Source organism: Cheilinus undulatus, linkage group 16 (genome assembly GCF_018320785.1).
Source record: "Cheilinus undulatus linkage group 16, ASM1832078v1, whole genome shotgun sequence".
In the NCBI taxonomy this organism is placed as follows: Eukaryota; Metazoa; Chordata; class Actinopteri; order Labriformes; family Labridae; genus Cheilinus; species Cheilinus undulatus.
In genome coordinates this window covers 6,274,475-6,291,280 of record NC_054880.1, presented here as the reverse complement: position 1 = coordinate 6,291,280, position 16,806 = coordinate 6,274,475, and the positions used below count along the sequence as shown (strand labels likewise).

General features: G+C 39.2%; 1 protein-coding gene across 2 annotated transcripts in view; it reads right to left on the bottom strand.

Annotated features, from left to right (window-relative positions):
- The window catches only part of LOC121523390 (F-actin-uncapping protein LRRC16A), a 51,344-nt gene that overhangs the window by 24,520 nt on the left and 10,018 nt on the right, over nucleotides 1-16,806 (bottom strand). The window contains exons 2-7 of one of the 2 annotated variants that reach the window (XM_041808265.1): nucleotides 16,143-16,240; nucleotides 8,010-8,060; nucleotides 1,681-1,740; nucleotides 653-774; nucleotides 294-391; nucleotides 52-122 (exon numbers count right to left, since the gene is read on the bottom strand). In XM_041808265.1, coding sequence (XP_041664199.1) covers nucleotides 52-122; nucleotides 294-391; nucleotides 653-774; nucleotides 1,681-1,740; nucleotides 8,010-8,060; nucleotides 16,143-16,240 — 500 coding nt within the window. Of the gene's footprint in view, nucleotides 1-51; nucleotides 123-293; nucleotides 396-652; nucleotides 775-1,680; nucleotides 1,741-8,009; nucleotides 8,061-16,142; nucleotides 16,241-16,806 lie in introns of those variants that run through there. The other variant, XM_041808266.1, reaches the window with a different exon arrangement.

Genomic DNA, 16,806 nt, shown 5'->3' with positions numbered 1-16,806 from the left:
TATATTTAGACTCATATGAGGAGTAATGAGTGAATAAGAAGATCCACTGACCCACTGGACCTCCTCTCTGTAGGGCAGACCCAGATAGTCACACATAGACCAGTACTGGTGAGAAAATCCACCTGAGAAGAACAGACAAGATATTTAACACTTCAGTGAATCAACTCTGAACATTAAATATAAAACCTACGATCACATTTTAAGGCTTTTATTGATGTTTTTGAGATACGTTTTAATTCTGTAATGTCTAATATCATGTTGTCTATTCTTTAATATTCCAGGCTCATTTTTACCGCAGGGTCCCAGATCAGCCGAGCTCTGTTCATCCCAGATGGCCTGCAGCGCCGCCGTCCTCTCTGCAGGCTTCAGACTCAGCTTCTTCATCACCTTTCTTCCTTACAGACACACGAGGAAGACAAGGAGGAGGTCAGAGCAGAGACATTCACTTCACAACCAAATATTTTAAATAAACTTTGAATTTCAATAAGAGACATTTGCTCTTTCTTTACTGCTCAGTTTTAGAAACAGAAAGATACGGTGAATCATGAAGCTCTGAGTGCTCTAAAACCAAACAAGTCTATCTCTCCCCTCCGAGTGTCTCCCAGCCGTCCCTGTGTCCCTCCTCCCCCCCGATCTACTCGTTGGTACCTACACAGGTGACGCTGCCGGACAGATCCGGTGCAGATGGCTGCCGATGTGAGCGATCACCTTGTCCACCTCCTCCTGTGAACTTAGCCGAAGGCTCCATGGTCCGCGCTCGTACTCCAACACCAACTGCAAGGGGCGACACAGAGAAATATGATGTTAATGACAGGGGTGATGTGGTCTAGCTGTCTGGTAAAGCCTGATCTTAATGCATTTTCATGGATTTATTCTCATTCAGTAATCTGGTAAATGTGTTTTCTGGTTAACTCTTATTTTTGAGAGCCAATAGAGCTCATTCTTGGAAGTATTTTCTATTGAGTATTTGTAAATAAATCTTTTTCATTTGGCATCTTCAATCAGTCTGTTAGTTTTGGGACTGGGAAGGAAAATCCCAGTTTTCCCTTATTATGTTATCCATCCTGCCTAACCCTAACTTTAGCACGTACATAACATAATTTGGGGATTTGGGGGCTCATCCGGGATCAGTACTCGCTAACTCAGTATCTGCAGAGCTAGACACTGATCTTTATGTGTTGGCTTTGCAATCTTCCAGAACTTTTTGCAAAGACCTCAGCAGATTAACCAGTTTGTTAGTTTGGGGACTACATAATAACATAATTTGGGGGCTCATCCAGGATCAGTACTCGCTGACTCAGTATCTGCAGATCAGGATTCTAATTTTTATGTGTTGACTTTGCAGTCTTCCACAACTTTTCATGAAGACTTCAGCAGATTAACCAGTCTGTTATACTGTTTATTACAGCGCTTACTAGAAGAGCAGGCTGATGTCCAAACAGCTGATTACTTAGTTACAGCCGATACCTTTTTTTTTCTGTTGCTGACGTCAGAAAATAGTTTGACCAAAAGTCACATCTCACTGTTTGAGTGTGACTACTTTTTCTCCATGAGATTGGACAGCCCTGATACTACCTCTGACATGTCGGCTGTACCTTAAAGCTGAGCTCTGGGCGTGTCCAGGTGTGCTTACATGTCTTAAATATAATGTTCAGTAATGTAAGGCTTGCTGGTGTTTACCTGGTTGGGCTTGTTGCTGCTGATCCCCTGGATATCCAGGTAGCTGAAAGAGTGTTCGACCTAAAACACAGACAGAGAAGACACAAACATCAGGTTCATCTTAGAGACTAACAAACAGACTGATGTCCTTTTGGTTTTCCTGCCTTAATAAATCCAAAGTTATGCATCCCAGAGGAAAACTTTTTCTTTCTGGAGTGAGAAAACTTCTCTGGAAAATAAGTCTCTTCCTGAGAACCGTAGGAGCTTCCCAGAAACTCTGACCAGACACAGACGGTGAGAGTGAATTTATCTCTGAACAGACGGCAGGAGAGGATGGAAAAGCATCTTTTTATTAAGATATTCTTCAGATATCAGTCCAGCGTCCTGTTACCTCTCTAAGACCTGATCTGTTCCACAGTTTGTCACGAAATGTTGACATAGTGATTAGATCTACAATCAGGAGTTTGAAACGGACCGGATGCTCTGTGCATCTCATTCCTCTTTGGATTGATCTGCTGATGCAGAGCCAGCACACCTCAGAGATGATCGTGGCGTTTACTGTGGGTTTACAAGTGTCCTATTATCCTACTGTTCTGCATTAATTGACATGGAGCTCAGCGAAAATTCAAGCTCGTTCATATCTCTCCCTTTTCCATTCTTTCTCTCTTCCCGCTCTGGTGATCAGCTGATTACTCCATAGGGGGTCTCCTGTTCCTGCTGTTTGCCTAACTATCCTTTCATAATACATGAAGTCATCACGATGGAGTCAGAACCCCTCATTTCTCTTTCATTAAATTTGTGAAATAAATTATTAAACTCGTATTCAGCCTCTCCTGATTGAAATAATTATTGGCATCATCATTATTACTATAAAGAGAAGTTGACCAAAGCTCTAGGAGAGAAAGCCAATCAGACAGACACATGAGGAATGTCAGAGACTGTTTCAGATAGTCTGCAGAGCCAATGTGGCGAGCAGAGCCATAATCTCACACACATTTCCCTTTGAGTCCAGAGGGAGGAGAGAACCCAAAAATAAAGACGGACCCTTAGATCGCTGCCAAGACGGAGAGAGAGAGAGGAAAACAGAGAGAGAGAGGTTTGAAAAAGAAAGTGAAAATATTAACGAGACAGAAAGAGGGTCAAAAACATTGATGCTCTACTCTACCTCAGAGACTAAATACTACACCGGGGTTTAAGGAGAGGGTTAAATGCAGATTAAAGTTTACAGTAACAGAACCGAGAGAGAATGAAAGAGGCTGAGGGTTGACCAAACCGTGTGCCCCCTCCCCTCCTTTTCCTCGCCAGCTGTTAAATTCCTCCATTGTCTTTTTTTCTGCCTCGCTGTGCTGCAGGGACGTACACGCCGAGGAACAAACCAGCCTCTGTTTGCTCTCTCACAAACTCTGACAAACCGCTGGCCCGCTCCGGGAAAACAGATCAGAGGTCAGCTGGCACATTTTGATTCCTGCGTTATCAGAGTTTCATGTCAGAGAGGTTTTAATAAGACTCACATGTAATCATCAGTCTGATCTATTTTATAGAGCCAATTTCTGCATTTTCTGCACAACTTCATAATTATGATTAGTGTCCTTTTGTAAAGTCTTTTATAGTGGTCACCTTTTTAACAGCAGAATCCCTGCATCTTTATACAGCAGTTTCTGTTCATTACACAATATAAATAACAGCTTCAGACCAGTAAAAATGACTAAATGAGCAAATTAAAGCACAACCCAGAGTGGGATTAATTTCTGTAGCACACAGTCCTGCAGGGAGGGAGTTACCTTATGTCATTTGTGATGCAATCTGGATTTTAACTCATAAAAGAGCTGGGAAAATGTTTATTAAAGAGAATGGAGAGGTGATGTCATATTTTAACACCAGCCTGCTGCACACTGAGAATGAGAGGAGACAGACAGAGCTGCAGGCGGGGACCACTCTGAGCATAAATGCATTGGTTTCAATGATTACAGCATCTAAAATATTTTGATAATGATCTCACAGGCATCACAGCGTCCCTAAACTAAACAAAAACAGTGTTGAAGTTAAAAGTCTCACTGGTTATTACGTTGTCCTGAGAGAAGGGATGTAAAGGGGTGAAGAGACAAAACCCCAAAAGAGCAGAATAAAATGGGCTGTAATTATTAGAGTTGTTCCAGAGCTGATACTAGTATCAGACATAGGTCTGACCGACTGCAGCAGTGAAGTTCGGATGAACCAAGACATCATTCTCTCTCTGTGTTTGTTAAGACTGCTTCAGAGTGGCGATGTTGTATACGACAGGGAGTGACACAGGTTATTTAAGGTTAAATAACGTACTTTTTTCCCTCTTGGGGCTAGCCTTTGTGCTGGTCCACTGATGCTTTTGTAGCCCTTACAGAGGCCTTCCAGTAAACCTGAACCTAGGGTGACTTTTCAGGGGCTTAAAATATTAAAACCACACCAGCATTCACCATTGCCACTAGCTTGAATTCTAATCACTATTTCCCTGTCAACCAATGGAAAGCTGTTACATCACTTTTACATATGGGGAGACTCCATGAATAAGTGATTGGGAAACACAGATCTAGAAAAATCTACCATATGCAGCACAGGAATGTCCTACAAACACCACCTTTCTGAAAAACTGGCCCCAGTCAAATCAAAGCCGCACTCACTGCTAGAGGATCTGCTGCTGCATATACGTATATTTTCATACTGAACCAACCTGCCTGTCATTGCACTTCATAGTAATATGAATAATAGTAATATTAGTGCAATTCATGTTTACATACACATATGAATGCACTCTGTGGAGGATATATATATGCCAGTGTATCTTTACTCTCTCGTTGCCTTAGCCAGCTCCAGGCGCAAAATGTCTTATTTACTTCTTTACACCTGCTCTAACGGCTATAAGCTCCTTCTTTTTTGTAACCTGTGGTACTTGACCAGTGTCTGCGACACACACATGTAAAAACTACTGCTTGCTCTTGAATTAGCTTTTTATAACATGCACTTTTAACCATTAATTTTATTCAGCAGCTTGCATGAATCTTGTTATTCTTGCAAACATCTTGTGTGTTTGCGTGCTGTCAGTGTTGTTGTTCTGTCTATTTATGTGTGACCTTTCAAAGGACTGTGGATATAAATTTGCAGTTTTGCTTACTCAGTCATTAATGTGCTCTGACAATTTAAACTAATAAATAAACAAATAAATAAATGCAAAATACATAGTGGTAGACTGAAATAAACAGTGATTTAGAGCTGTTTCCCCATGGATCCACTTCTCTCTGTAATTCCTCTTTAATGAAGTCTAAACTCATGGAGTTCACATGTTCAGCCTTACTGTGAAACACTATTCATGAATTATAATCTGATTTATCTGTAATCAGATTAACTCAAATTTCCTTTCTTTGGTTTGAGGATCTGCAGGACTCATCCGGAAATTTGATATCTTCTTTTATAAAAGCACTGAAAGTCATTACTACTGTGTTTAAATGTTTTAATCTGGACTCTTTTATCTGTTTATAATTAAAGTAAATGTTGGTACTATTTCTGGAACATCAGTGGAAAATATTTAGTCTTTATGCTCTCCGTTTTTAGTCTGTTTCTGTCTCTCAGTCTCTCGCCCTCCTGGTTGAACTTCTCTTCCTCTCAGTGTTTTCCTTTCCCACAGGCTGTTTTTTCTCACAGATGCATTCTGGGTAAAACTATCGGATGTCAGCACATAAGAGAGAGAGCGAGCGAGCAAGAAAGAGAGAGAGAACAAATTAAGGGCAGAAACAGAGAAGTAAAATAAAGAAGTGGGGGAATATACCAACAACACTGATGGAGAGCAACATGAGGAGTAGAAACAGAAATGGCTGTAGAAACATTCCATCCTTGTCTATAAAGATAACATCAACTACTAACACCTACAAAACATTCTGTCCTCTCCTTTAGAAAAGATGTAATCACTGAAAGCCTATAAAACATTCCATCCTTACATGTAAAGATGTCTTTATTTATTTACAGCCTATAAAACATTCCATCCTTGCCTTTAAAGATAGCATCATATATTAAAGCCTATAAAACATTCCATCCTTACATGTAAAGATGTCTTTATTTACAGCCTAAACAACATTCCATCCTTGTCTATAAAGATAACATCAACTACTAACACCTATAAAACAATCTGTCCTCTCCTTTAGAGAAGATGTAATCACTAAAAGCCTATAAAACATTCCATCCTTACATGTAAAGATGTCTTTATTTACAGCCTAAACAACATTCCATCCTTGTCTATAAAGATAACATCAACTACTAACACCTACAAAACATTCTGTCCTCTCCTTTAGAGAAGATGTAATCACTAAAGGCCTATAAAACATTCCATCCTTGCCTTTAAAGATAACATAATATATTAAAGCCAATAAAACATTCCATCCTTGCCTTTAAAGATAACATCATATATTAAAGCCTTTAAAACATTCCATACTTGCCTTTAAAGATGACCTTATTTATAGCCTATAAAACATTCCATTCTTGCATGGAAAGATGTCATTATTTACAACCTACAAAACATTCCACCCTTGCCTTTAAAGATGACCCTATTTACAGGCTACAAAACATTCCATCCTTGCCTTTAAAGATAACATCATATATTAAAGCCAATAAAACATTCCATCCTTGCCTTTAAAGATAACATCATATATTAAAGCCTATAAAACATTCCATACTTGCCTTTAAAGATGACCTTATTTTTAACCTTTAAAACATTCCATTCTTGCATGGAAAGATGTCATTATTTACAGGCTATAAAACATTCCATCCTTGCATTTAAAGATGTCATTATTTATAACCTACAAAACATTCCATCCTTGCCTTTAAAGATGACCATATTTACAGGCTATAAAACATTCCATCCTTGCATGTAAAGATGTCCTTATTTACAACCTACAAAACATTCCATCCTTGCCTTTAAAGATGACCATATTTACAGGCTATAAAACATTCCATCCTTGCATGTAAAGATGTCCTTATTTACAACCTACAAAACATTCCATCCTTGCCTTTAAAGATGACCCTATTTACAGGGTGTAAAACATTCCATCCTTGCATGTTTAGATGTCCTTATTTACAACCTACAAAACATTCCATCCTTGCCTTTCCAGCCTATAAAAAATTCCATCCTTGCATGTTTAGATGTCCTTATTTACAGCCTATAAAACATTCCATCCTTGCATGTTAAGATGTCCTTATTTACAGCCTATAAAACATTCCATCCTTGCATGTTAAGATGTCCTTATTTCCAGCCTATAAAACATTCCATCCTTGCAGGTTAAGATGTCCTTATTTACAGCCTATAAAACATTCCATCCTTGCATGTTAAGATGTCCTTATTTCCAGCCTATAAAACATTCCATCCTTGCATGTTTAGATGTCCTTATTTCCAGCCTATAAAACATTCCATCCTTGCATGTTAAGATGTCCTTATTTACAGCCAATAAAACATTTCATTATTGCCTCTAAAGACGCTGTGATCAGTCAAAGACATCTTTCTTTTGTGGTTGTTTGATTGGTAGAAATCTTAAGAGCAAAGGCTGAAGCCCAGCTACATTGACCTTTGACCTGCATAAGCAGATTAGTCCGTCCTTGGGTCAGAGCAGATATTTGTGCTGATTTGAAGAAACCCCTAAAAGGTTTTTTGAGAGATCTTGTTTTACAGAAATGGCCCTGATGGGGGGATGGATGGATCACCTGTGGACCAGAACCATGTGACCCTGCCTATTGAGGACATGGAAAATAAAGTCTGTTTCATGCAGACACATTTAAGACTGATGTTAGACTTACTGGATTCAGTAAAGACAGTTTACAGCAGGACTTTTTGTCTGAATACACTTAAGGTAAATATCATTACTGATGGTGAACATTTTAACCCTAAATAATAGATCCAGGAGAAAGGCAACACTTTCTAAAACCTCTAACATTCCTGTCCTGGAAACCATGAATGAATCTGCTGAATTTGGTTGTATGAAACAAATCCAGACCAATAACACAGCCGTCCTTAAACCCTCACTGTAACACCCCAATCACCTGATTCCACCTTCCTATCTGAATCTGAGATGAAGACTCAGGAATGTGCTGGGACTTGTTGTATCCTCTGTCAGAGAGAATCATAAAACAAGAGAAGAAGAGAAAAGATAACGGCGGGGAATGAGCAGAAACAGGCAGAAACACGTCTGATGACCAAAAACCAAACAATGCTAAGAAGGAGGTTTAGGACGAGGAATGAGAAGGAGAGATTTATTTAGGAGTGAAGAATTTAGTATAGCTAGGTTAAAGGTAGATGGAGTCAAAGAGCAGAGATTTAATAACTCAGATTTACTCACTTTAGAAGGAACTCTGGCTGTCAGCAGGTAGGCTCGATGTGACGCCAACGCCTGAGGGGAACAGAGACACAGAGGGTCACTTTTAACAGCTTTTCTTTAAAACACTTTAAAGTGTAAGGAATGATAATGGATAAAGAAAAAAACTTCAGCTGACCTGGGTCTGCTGGTCCAGAATAAAACTACACTAACTTGTTTGTTTGGCCAAAACTGGTTTAGTCAAGTTAATGCCACATGTGGAAATGCAGCTCTACACTTATCAGATTTATAAAAGATGAAGAGAGAGATGACCTGCTGTGGTCTGAATGGTGACAGAGGTTATTTCAGGTCACATATTTATAAGACATGAGGTTGTCCCTGACTGCTGTTTAAGAGAAAGAGGGCATTAGAGACGTGAAGATCAGCGGCTGGGTTCTCTTTGTAAAGATAAAAACATCTGGATCAGGTGTTGCACAGATGTGACTGCAGGTTGGTTCATGTGAGCCGATCAAGTCCACATCACAAACTTTAGGATTAGAAACAGACAGAGCCAGCGAGAAATCTGGACCATGATGCACAACTCGCTCTGATACTAAACACACAAGACAACAGCTGATGGACAGAAATCTGCAGCAGAATAAAGGATCCTACCCGTGTTTCCTCAGCTGATGTCCGTCCAGTCTCTCTCACTGTGACAGGAAATCTGTCTCTTTTTATTGATCCAGATCATTCGGCTCAGCTCAGTAGAGCTGGTTACTCCCCATTTGGTACAAGGGCTGGGCAATTGATCGCAAATTAGATTAAATCGCAGACAGTGCAATATTTCTTTAACCTGAAAAGTGTCAAAATACCAGTTTGATACAATCTTTTTTTCTTTTTTTATCCTTTATATCAGTGCTACTCAACCCTGCTTAACCAAATAGCCAAATAGTTGTAAAATACCTTCGCAAGAGCCACAAATTAAGAGGTGAAAAGTGGCAACAACGGCAATAAAGATAAGTTAAAGGTGGCAAGAATGGTCAAAAATGGGTAAAAAGGGCAGAAAATGGGGAGGAAATAGTGGAAAAAGGGTCAGAAAGTAGCAAAAATGGGTGAGAAGTGACAAAAAATGAGTTACAGTTGGCATAAAATGGTCCAAAAGTGGCAAAACTATAAAAAAATGAATGAAAGGTGACTAAAATGGGCAAAAAGCAGTCAAGATTGTCTAAAATGGGCAAAAACTAGGAAAAGGTGGTATTTAATGACAAAAGGGGGCTTAAATGGGTGAAAATAATGAGAAAAAAGGGTGAAAAGGGGCAAAAATGGGATAAAAGTGGGAAAAAATGGGTAAAAAGAAAGTGTCAAAAGGGGCAAAAAAGTAGGGAAAAAGTGTTATTAAATGGCAAAAGATAGCCCTAATAGGCAAAAATGGGATGAATGTGGCAAAAAGTGGCAAAATGGGCAAAACATTGGTTTTCAAAGGCAAAAGGTAGCTTAAATGGGTGAAAAGTGTAAAAAAATGGTGAAAAAGGGCAAAAGGTTTCCCTTATTTAAGATTTTCTGGTGGAATAATATTGGCTCTAGAGGCACACGTTGAGTATCATTACTTTATTCAAACCTTCAAGTATCTTTTTTATTTTATTTTATTTTTTTACAAAAAATCTTACTTTTCTTGCTCAAGCTTTTTTTTTCTTCATCAAAATGAGAACATGATAAATGATCACCCCCTTCAATAAAGCAATTGATAACAAAATTTCTATATGAGCCAAAATGGCAGTACGATATTTTTATTATAAATTTAGCCCTAGTTTAACTTATCTAACATTGTGCTTGTTATAATATAGAATGATTTATTGCTCATGTTTGTTGAACAACAGAAAAAAATGAGGAACCTAAATAATCGCATTTAAAATCGCAATCGCAATGTTGCAGGAATAAAATTGCAATTAGATTATTTTTGCATTTCGTTCAGCCCTATTTGGTACCAGTTTGTTTTTTTTAAGTCTGGATTAAATAACAAGAAAGGATGGAGGAAAGGAAACTGGCACTCAAACTGGAGCTAGGTGCAGTGGCTCACATTAAAGAGCCGTTTAAGAGAACAGGCTTGTTTATGAACAGCTCATTATTACCGGGTCTCTCACCCCACAAGGTTTATCCTGTTGGTGGTACATCACGAGACAAAATGAGGATTTTTATGTGTTAAAGTGGCTCAGCTAGCCTCTTAGCTCAGGACTAGACTCCTCTAGACTCTGGTCTCTCTTTATCTGGATAGATAACATTAGGAGGTCTACAGGACTGAATATTTGAGATCTGGATCACCTCCTCTCTTAGTGTCCTCTCTCACTAGTCTCCTTCTTGCACGCTCACTCAGTTTGTGAGCATGGTCTGATCTAGGCAGATTTACACATGCAACATATTCCTTCATTTCTTCATGATGGATTTAACTGAACTCTGGATGATGTTCAGAGTCTGGGAAATGTTTTTGTCTCCATCCCCTGACCTATACTTTTCAGTAACCATTTCTCAGTGTTTTTTATCTCCATGGTGTAATGGTAGCCAGGAATACTGATTAACCATTGACCAGACCTTCCAGTGAGACACATTCAAAGGGTGATGTAGCTTTACATGGACTTTAAATATTACTATGTAACACAATCACATTAAATATGACAGAAATACCTCCTCAGATGTAGTTGTGCTACCATGGGTGTTTGTGTGCTGAGGTTTCTGGTTTCATGTAGCTGCAGGTATCTGAGCTCACCTCACCTTCATAAGTGGGAGGAAAACTTTCATAAAACCCATTAAACACGAAGAAGATGAAGCTGGACTTGTTTTATTCTGCATCATTTTACCATCAACAGCACAGAACAGTCCAGAGAATCACTTTTTCTTCTTCCTTTGAACCATCTCTCTTTCTTTGACCACATACCACATCTGAGAAAAATGTGACTGCAGCTCCTGTCAGGACACGACCCAACACTCTCAGAGCGCATTCCACAGCTGGAGAGCAGCAGATTAGAAACTCGTGCTGTAATTTCATCTAGACAGGCGGCAAAAAACACCCTCACTGTTTCATGTCAGGCAGATTTTGTTTAAAGAAAGTTACGTCGATTATTTCCTGAAACACGTCAGAAGAAAAATTAACTTTCTTTCCAAAGGAGTGAAGATGAACTCAGCTGTTTAGAAACAGAAATGGCTTTAAAGGGGACGTATGATTAAATAAACACCAGTAACTTCAGGTCTAGATTAGGGTACACAGTCTGCCTATACACACATGTGACACTAGCCAACCCAGTCCTCTGTTTCTGGTGTGCCAGCTTCTGAAAACACATTCTATAAGCATTGATGGCAACATTTTAAAAGGCAAGGATGGAATGTTTTACAAGCTTTGATGACATTATTTTTAAAGGCAAAGATGGACTGTTTTATAAGCTTTGATGACATTATTTAAAAGGCAAGGATGGACTGTTTTATAAGGCAAGAAGGGCATGTTTATAAACCTTGATAACATCATTTTAGAAGGCAAGAATGGAATGTTTTATAAGCTTTGATGACATTATTTTTAAAGGCAAAGATGGACTGTTTCATTAGCTTTGACGACATTATTTTAAGAGGTAAGGATGGAATGTTTTATTAGCTTTGATGACATTATTTTTAATGGTAAAGATGGACTGTTTTATTAGCTTTGATGACATTATTTTAAGAGGTAAGGATGGAATGTTTTATAGGCTTTGAAGACATAATTTTAAAAGTCAAGGATGGACTGTTTTATAAGCTTTGATGACATAATAATGAAAAGCAAGAATAGTATGTTTATAAATCTTGATGCCATCATTTTAAATAGCAAGAATGCTTTATAAGCTTTTAATTCATCATTCTTAAAGTCAAGGATGGAATGTTTCATATGCTCTCATGACATTTTTAAAAAAGGTGTGGTATTATTTTGGGGTCTTTGATAACATTATTTTGAAAAGCAATGATTCAATGTTTTATAAGCTTTTATTTCGTCAAGCCAAAAGGCAAGGATGGGATGTTTTTTAAGCTTGTAATATATCATTCTGTTAGGCAAGGATGGAATGCTTTATAAGCTTTCATGACATTATTCTTAAAGGTAAGGATGGGATGTTTTATATGCTTTCATTTCAAAATATTGAAAGGCAAGAATGGAATGTGTTTTATACTTTGATAACATAATATTGAAAGGCAAGGAGGGAATGTTTTATAAGCCATGATTACATTATTCTAAGCGGCAAGGGTTGAATGTTTACATGCTTTAATGACCTTTTATTAAAGGAAAGGATGGATGACATAATTTTGAGAGGCAAGGATTGTTTATTTTAAAAGCTTTGATGACATAATCTTCAAAGGCAAGGATGGTATGTTTATATCATTTGTTTTATTATTGTAAAAGGCAAGGGTGTTTTGTTTTCTAAGCTTTGATGGCATTGTTTTGGGAGGAAGGAAGAATGTTTTAAAAGCATTGATGACATCATTTCAAAAGGCAAGGATGAACTGTATTGTGAGCTTTGATGATATCATTTCAAACAACAAGAACAGATTGGATTATACGCTTTTAATATATCATTCTTAAAGGCAAGGATGAAACGTTTTATAAACTTTCATGACGTTACTTTAAAAGGCAAGAATTAAATGTTTTCTATGCTTTGATGACTTTATTTTAAAAGGGAAGGATAGAATATTTTATACGCTTTGATTAAATTATCTTAAAGGCAGGATGGAATGTTTCGAAAACATTGATGACATCATCATTAAAGGCAGAGGATGGAATTTTGGTGAAGCCAGGGATGTTGTGGCATTTTCCCTTCATTTTTGCCATAGAGTAGCGAGGAGCTTCTCGCCAGTTCCACCCGCTTTTCAAAAGTTGCCAAAAAAGGACTCAACATAAGGGAATGATTGTTCACATTTACAACAGCGCTGAACCTTCCCAGGAGTGGCCCACCTACCAAAATTACCCCAAGAGCGCATGGACGACTCATCCAGGAGGGCCCAGAAGAACCCAGAACCACATCTAAAGACCAGCAGGCCTCACTGACTCAGTTAAGGTCAGAGGTCATGACTCAACGATCAGAAGACACTGGGCAAATACGGCATCATGGGAGAGTTCCAATGCCAAAACCACTCCTGACAAAAAGAACACAAAGGCTCGTCTCACATTTAACTAAAAACATCCTGATGATCCCCAAGACTTCTGAGCACTGACCGGACAGAAGAGGAACTTTCTTTGTCCTGTTCCATCTGAAGTAAAACTAACACAGCATTTCATCAAAAGAACATCAGACCAACAGTCAGACATGGTGGTGGTAGTGTGATGGTCTAGACCAGGACCTGGACCACTAGAACCATAAATTCTGCTCTCTAGCACAAAATCCTGAAGGAGAATGTCCGGCCATCAGTTCATGACCTCAAACTCAAGCACACTTGGGTTATGGAGCAGGACAAAGATCCCAAACAAACCACCAAGACTAAAAACACAAAATGAACATTTTGTAGTGGTCTAGTCAGAGTCTGGACTTAAATTGAGATGTTGTGGCAGGACCTTAAACAGGCCGTTCATGCTGGAAAACCCTCCAATGTGGCTGTGTTAAAACAATTCTGCAAAGAGAGTGGGTCAACATTCCTCCAATGTGAAAGACTCACAGACACATGTGACACAAGCGCTTGCTTCAATTGTTGCTGCCAAGGATGGAATGCCCAGTTGTTAGGTTCAGGGGGAAATGACCTTTTCACATAGGTCCAGGTAGGTTTGGATTGCTTTTTCCCTTAAAAATTGACTTTTGAATTTACTCAGGATATCTTTGTCTAATATTAGAATTTGATTGATAATCTGCAACATTTAAGTGTGACAAATATCGGAGTGTTCCTTTGTCTTCATAGTGTAACAGTAGCCAGTAATACTGACTAACCAGTGACTGGACCTTCCAGGCACAGAGATCTGTATACTATATAATCACTTGAGACATATCAACTACACTTGGTGTGGAAATTGGCTGGACTTGAATTGGCTGTTGAATAGTCAGTCATTTTAAAGGGGGGGGGGGGGGGTATTTATGCAGTCACTTAGTAAACTTCTGATGTGAACTTTGCAAAAACCTTCAGCATTTTCATGAGAAATCAGTTTGAAACGCTGATCCTGGTCATCAGTTCACCCTGTGTTTGTGAGTGTTTGTGATGAAAATAAGGAAGTATTGGCGTGACATTCAGACACACCGACCATCAGACCATGACTCAGAGACGCCGCTCCTCTCAGGCCGAGCTGCTGCAGCCGCAGTCATTCCAAATATTTCACAACCACATGCAGCTCAGCTAAAACCTCCACACTCCACTCATAAAGAAGAATGCTTCTGGGCTTACTCTGCCAATCTGAAATAATACGAAGACTTAAACAACATAAAACATATCTGTGCCAATGTGAAAACCTTCCAATGCTTTAAATGAGGAGTACTCTGCTCCACTTCCTGCTCCATATCTTATCTCCTCACCTCTACCTGCAGAGACATGCTGCTACCATGGAACCACTTGGACTTTTTCCCTCTAACGGAGCAATAAATTTATTGATCCAGGTGATAAAAGCTGTGACAGAAGCTGTGCTGCCTGCGTTTGTTTCCTTCACCCTGTTTAAACCTGACATTTGTATCCACTTCAGATATCAAGCGTTAATCCATAATGTTTTGTGTGGACGCACCTCAGTGTGGTCTGGAAACGGTTTGGTCCAGGTATGGCCCACAAAGCCCCCAGCATCCCCGAGTTTACCAACATTATGTTCTCTGCCTTTATAGGCTGTTTGCAATCATGTGATCCTGAATGTCTGTTGGAGATCAGGAAGTGTGGGACAGTTAGTCCTTTACCACTCTAATAGGACGTGTACACTGAAGTTATCATCAGAACAGTAATGATAAGAGTAATGATGAGCCACTCATGAATGAGTCTGTCCTTCTAAACGGCTCTTTAATGTGAGCCACTGCACCTAGCTCCTGTTTGAGTGCAAGTTTCCTTTCCTTCACCTTTTCTTGTTATTTAATCCAGATTTGAAGGGGATATATTATGCAAAAATCACTTTTTCAGGCTTTTCTAACAAAAATATGCACCCCTAGCCTTTCCACAATCCTCTCAAGTTCCAGAAAAATCCCTTCCCACCCCTCCCCCACTTCAGATTTCAGAAAATGTGTCCTGAAACAAGCCGTTTTCAGATTTCCCTCTCTGATGTCATTTGGGGAGTTAGCCCCGCCCCCAGGTTCAGTTGGCCCTCCCTGCTTGGAAGAAAGTTCTGCCCTCCTCTCCTAAATTTCCTCTCAGCTGAGAGGAGGGTCAGGGGAGCCACATCCATTTCCTGGGAGGGGTGGAGTCAGACAGCTCAGTAATATTTAAAGCCACAGACACAGAAACAGCTTGTTCTGAGCAGGGCTGAAACAAAGTAGTATTTAAACATTTAAAAATCCTATACTGGAGTATTTTTTTCATACACAGACATCACAGGCATGTTTTGGGGATCTCTGAGACCAATATAAACTCATCTTAAAAGGGTAAAATACGTGACCTTTAAAAAGCCAAACTGATACCGAATGAAGAACAACCAGCTCTACTGAGCTGAACCACATGATCTGGATCTGGATCTCTAAAAAGAGACAGATTTCCTGTCACAATGAGCGAGTCTGGACTGACATCAGCTGAGGAAACACGGGTAAGATCAGAGTTTAATGAGCTAAACCAGGACAGAACTGGGCTGAACCAAATTGGACAGATTTTTGAGCATTGTGTGACACCGCCTATCCAGACTCTAGACCCAGGATCTTTTAGGTCCTGCCTGCAAATTATTCCTTGGAGCCCCCAAAACTCACAGGAATGAAAGAAATACAGTAAATCATCAACACTGATTTTAATCGTTTCATTCATAAAAACCCAAACAAAAAAATCTGTGTAAAACTAATTTTGACAACCCCATGGGGTACCAGGACCCCAGGTTGGGAGCCATTGGTCTAACCTGCAAAACTTCATTCTTTGGTGACATTCTGGTACTGAAACTTCACCATTAAAAGCAGTCCTTCATATTAGACACTGTGCACTTTTTGGTAGATTCACCCTGTTGGTAAAATGTTTGTGCAGAGAATTAAATCCACAGAGAATTACTGAGGACATTTTAAGGTGGAACGTTTGTCTTACCAGAACTCTGTTCTCCACTTTGTCACCTTTGACCTCCAGCTGGACTTTCCTCCTCAGGGTCAGCTTCACCCTCCGACCGACCGCCTCCCGCACACTCTCTGAAACAGACGGGGAAACACGACACTGGGCGGTTAGCGGTTCCACAGCTGGACGGATCAGATTACAGGAAATGACACAAAAACTGCAGGAGTTAGAGAGATCAGGTCACATGGAGCTGACTTTTAGTCTGGATTATTTCTGCAGATCTGAAATGAATGGGCTCAGAACCAAGAGGTTCATTTAATGAAGAGTTTCAAGAAGCTGTGCCTGATCTTAACAAGCAGCGTTTGCAGAATTCAAAGATTTATTAATGGAGGTTTTTCTGAGCTCATGTGCACATTTAATAAATCTAAAAATATGAGATTTTTTTGATTCTGCAGCAACAAAATCAGAAATCCCGCAAACCAAATAAAGGATTTTATTTCATAAAAGTGCAGACAAACTCCTGCACACTATGTCAACAGCACAAAGCTTTAGCAATCTGGACACTGTGTAGGTATTTGCATGCATTTTTGGTTAATTTATTTCTCTCCTATGGGGCAAATGTAGTTTTTTAAAGGTAGCATGTGGTGTTTAAAACATATCTAAGCAAAAGAAAAGTAGACTTTGATTGCATTAATTTAAA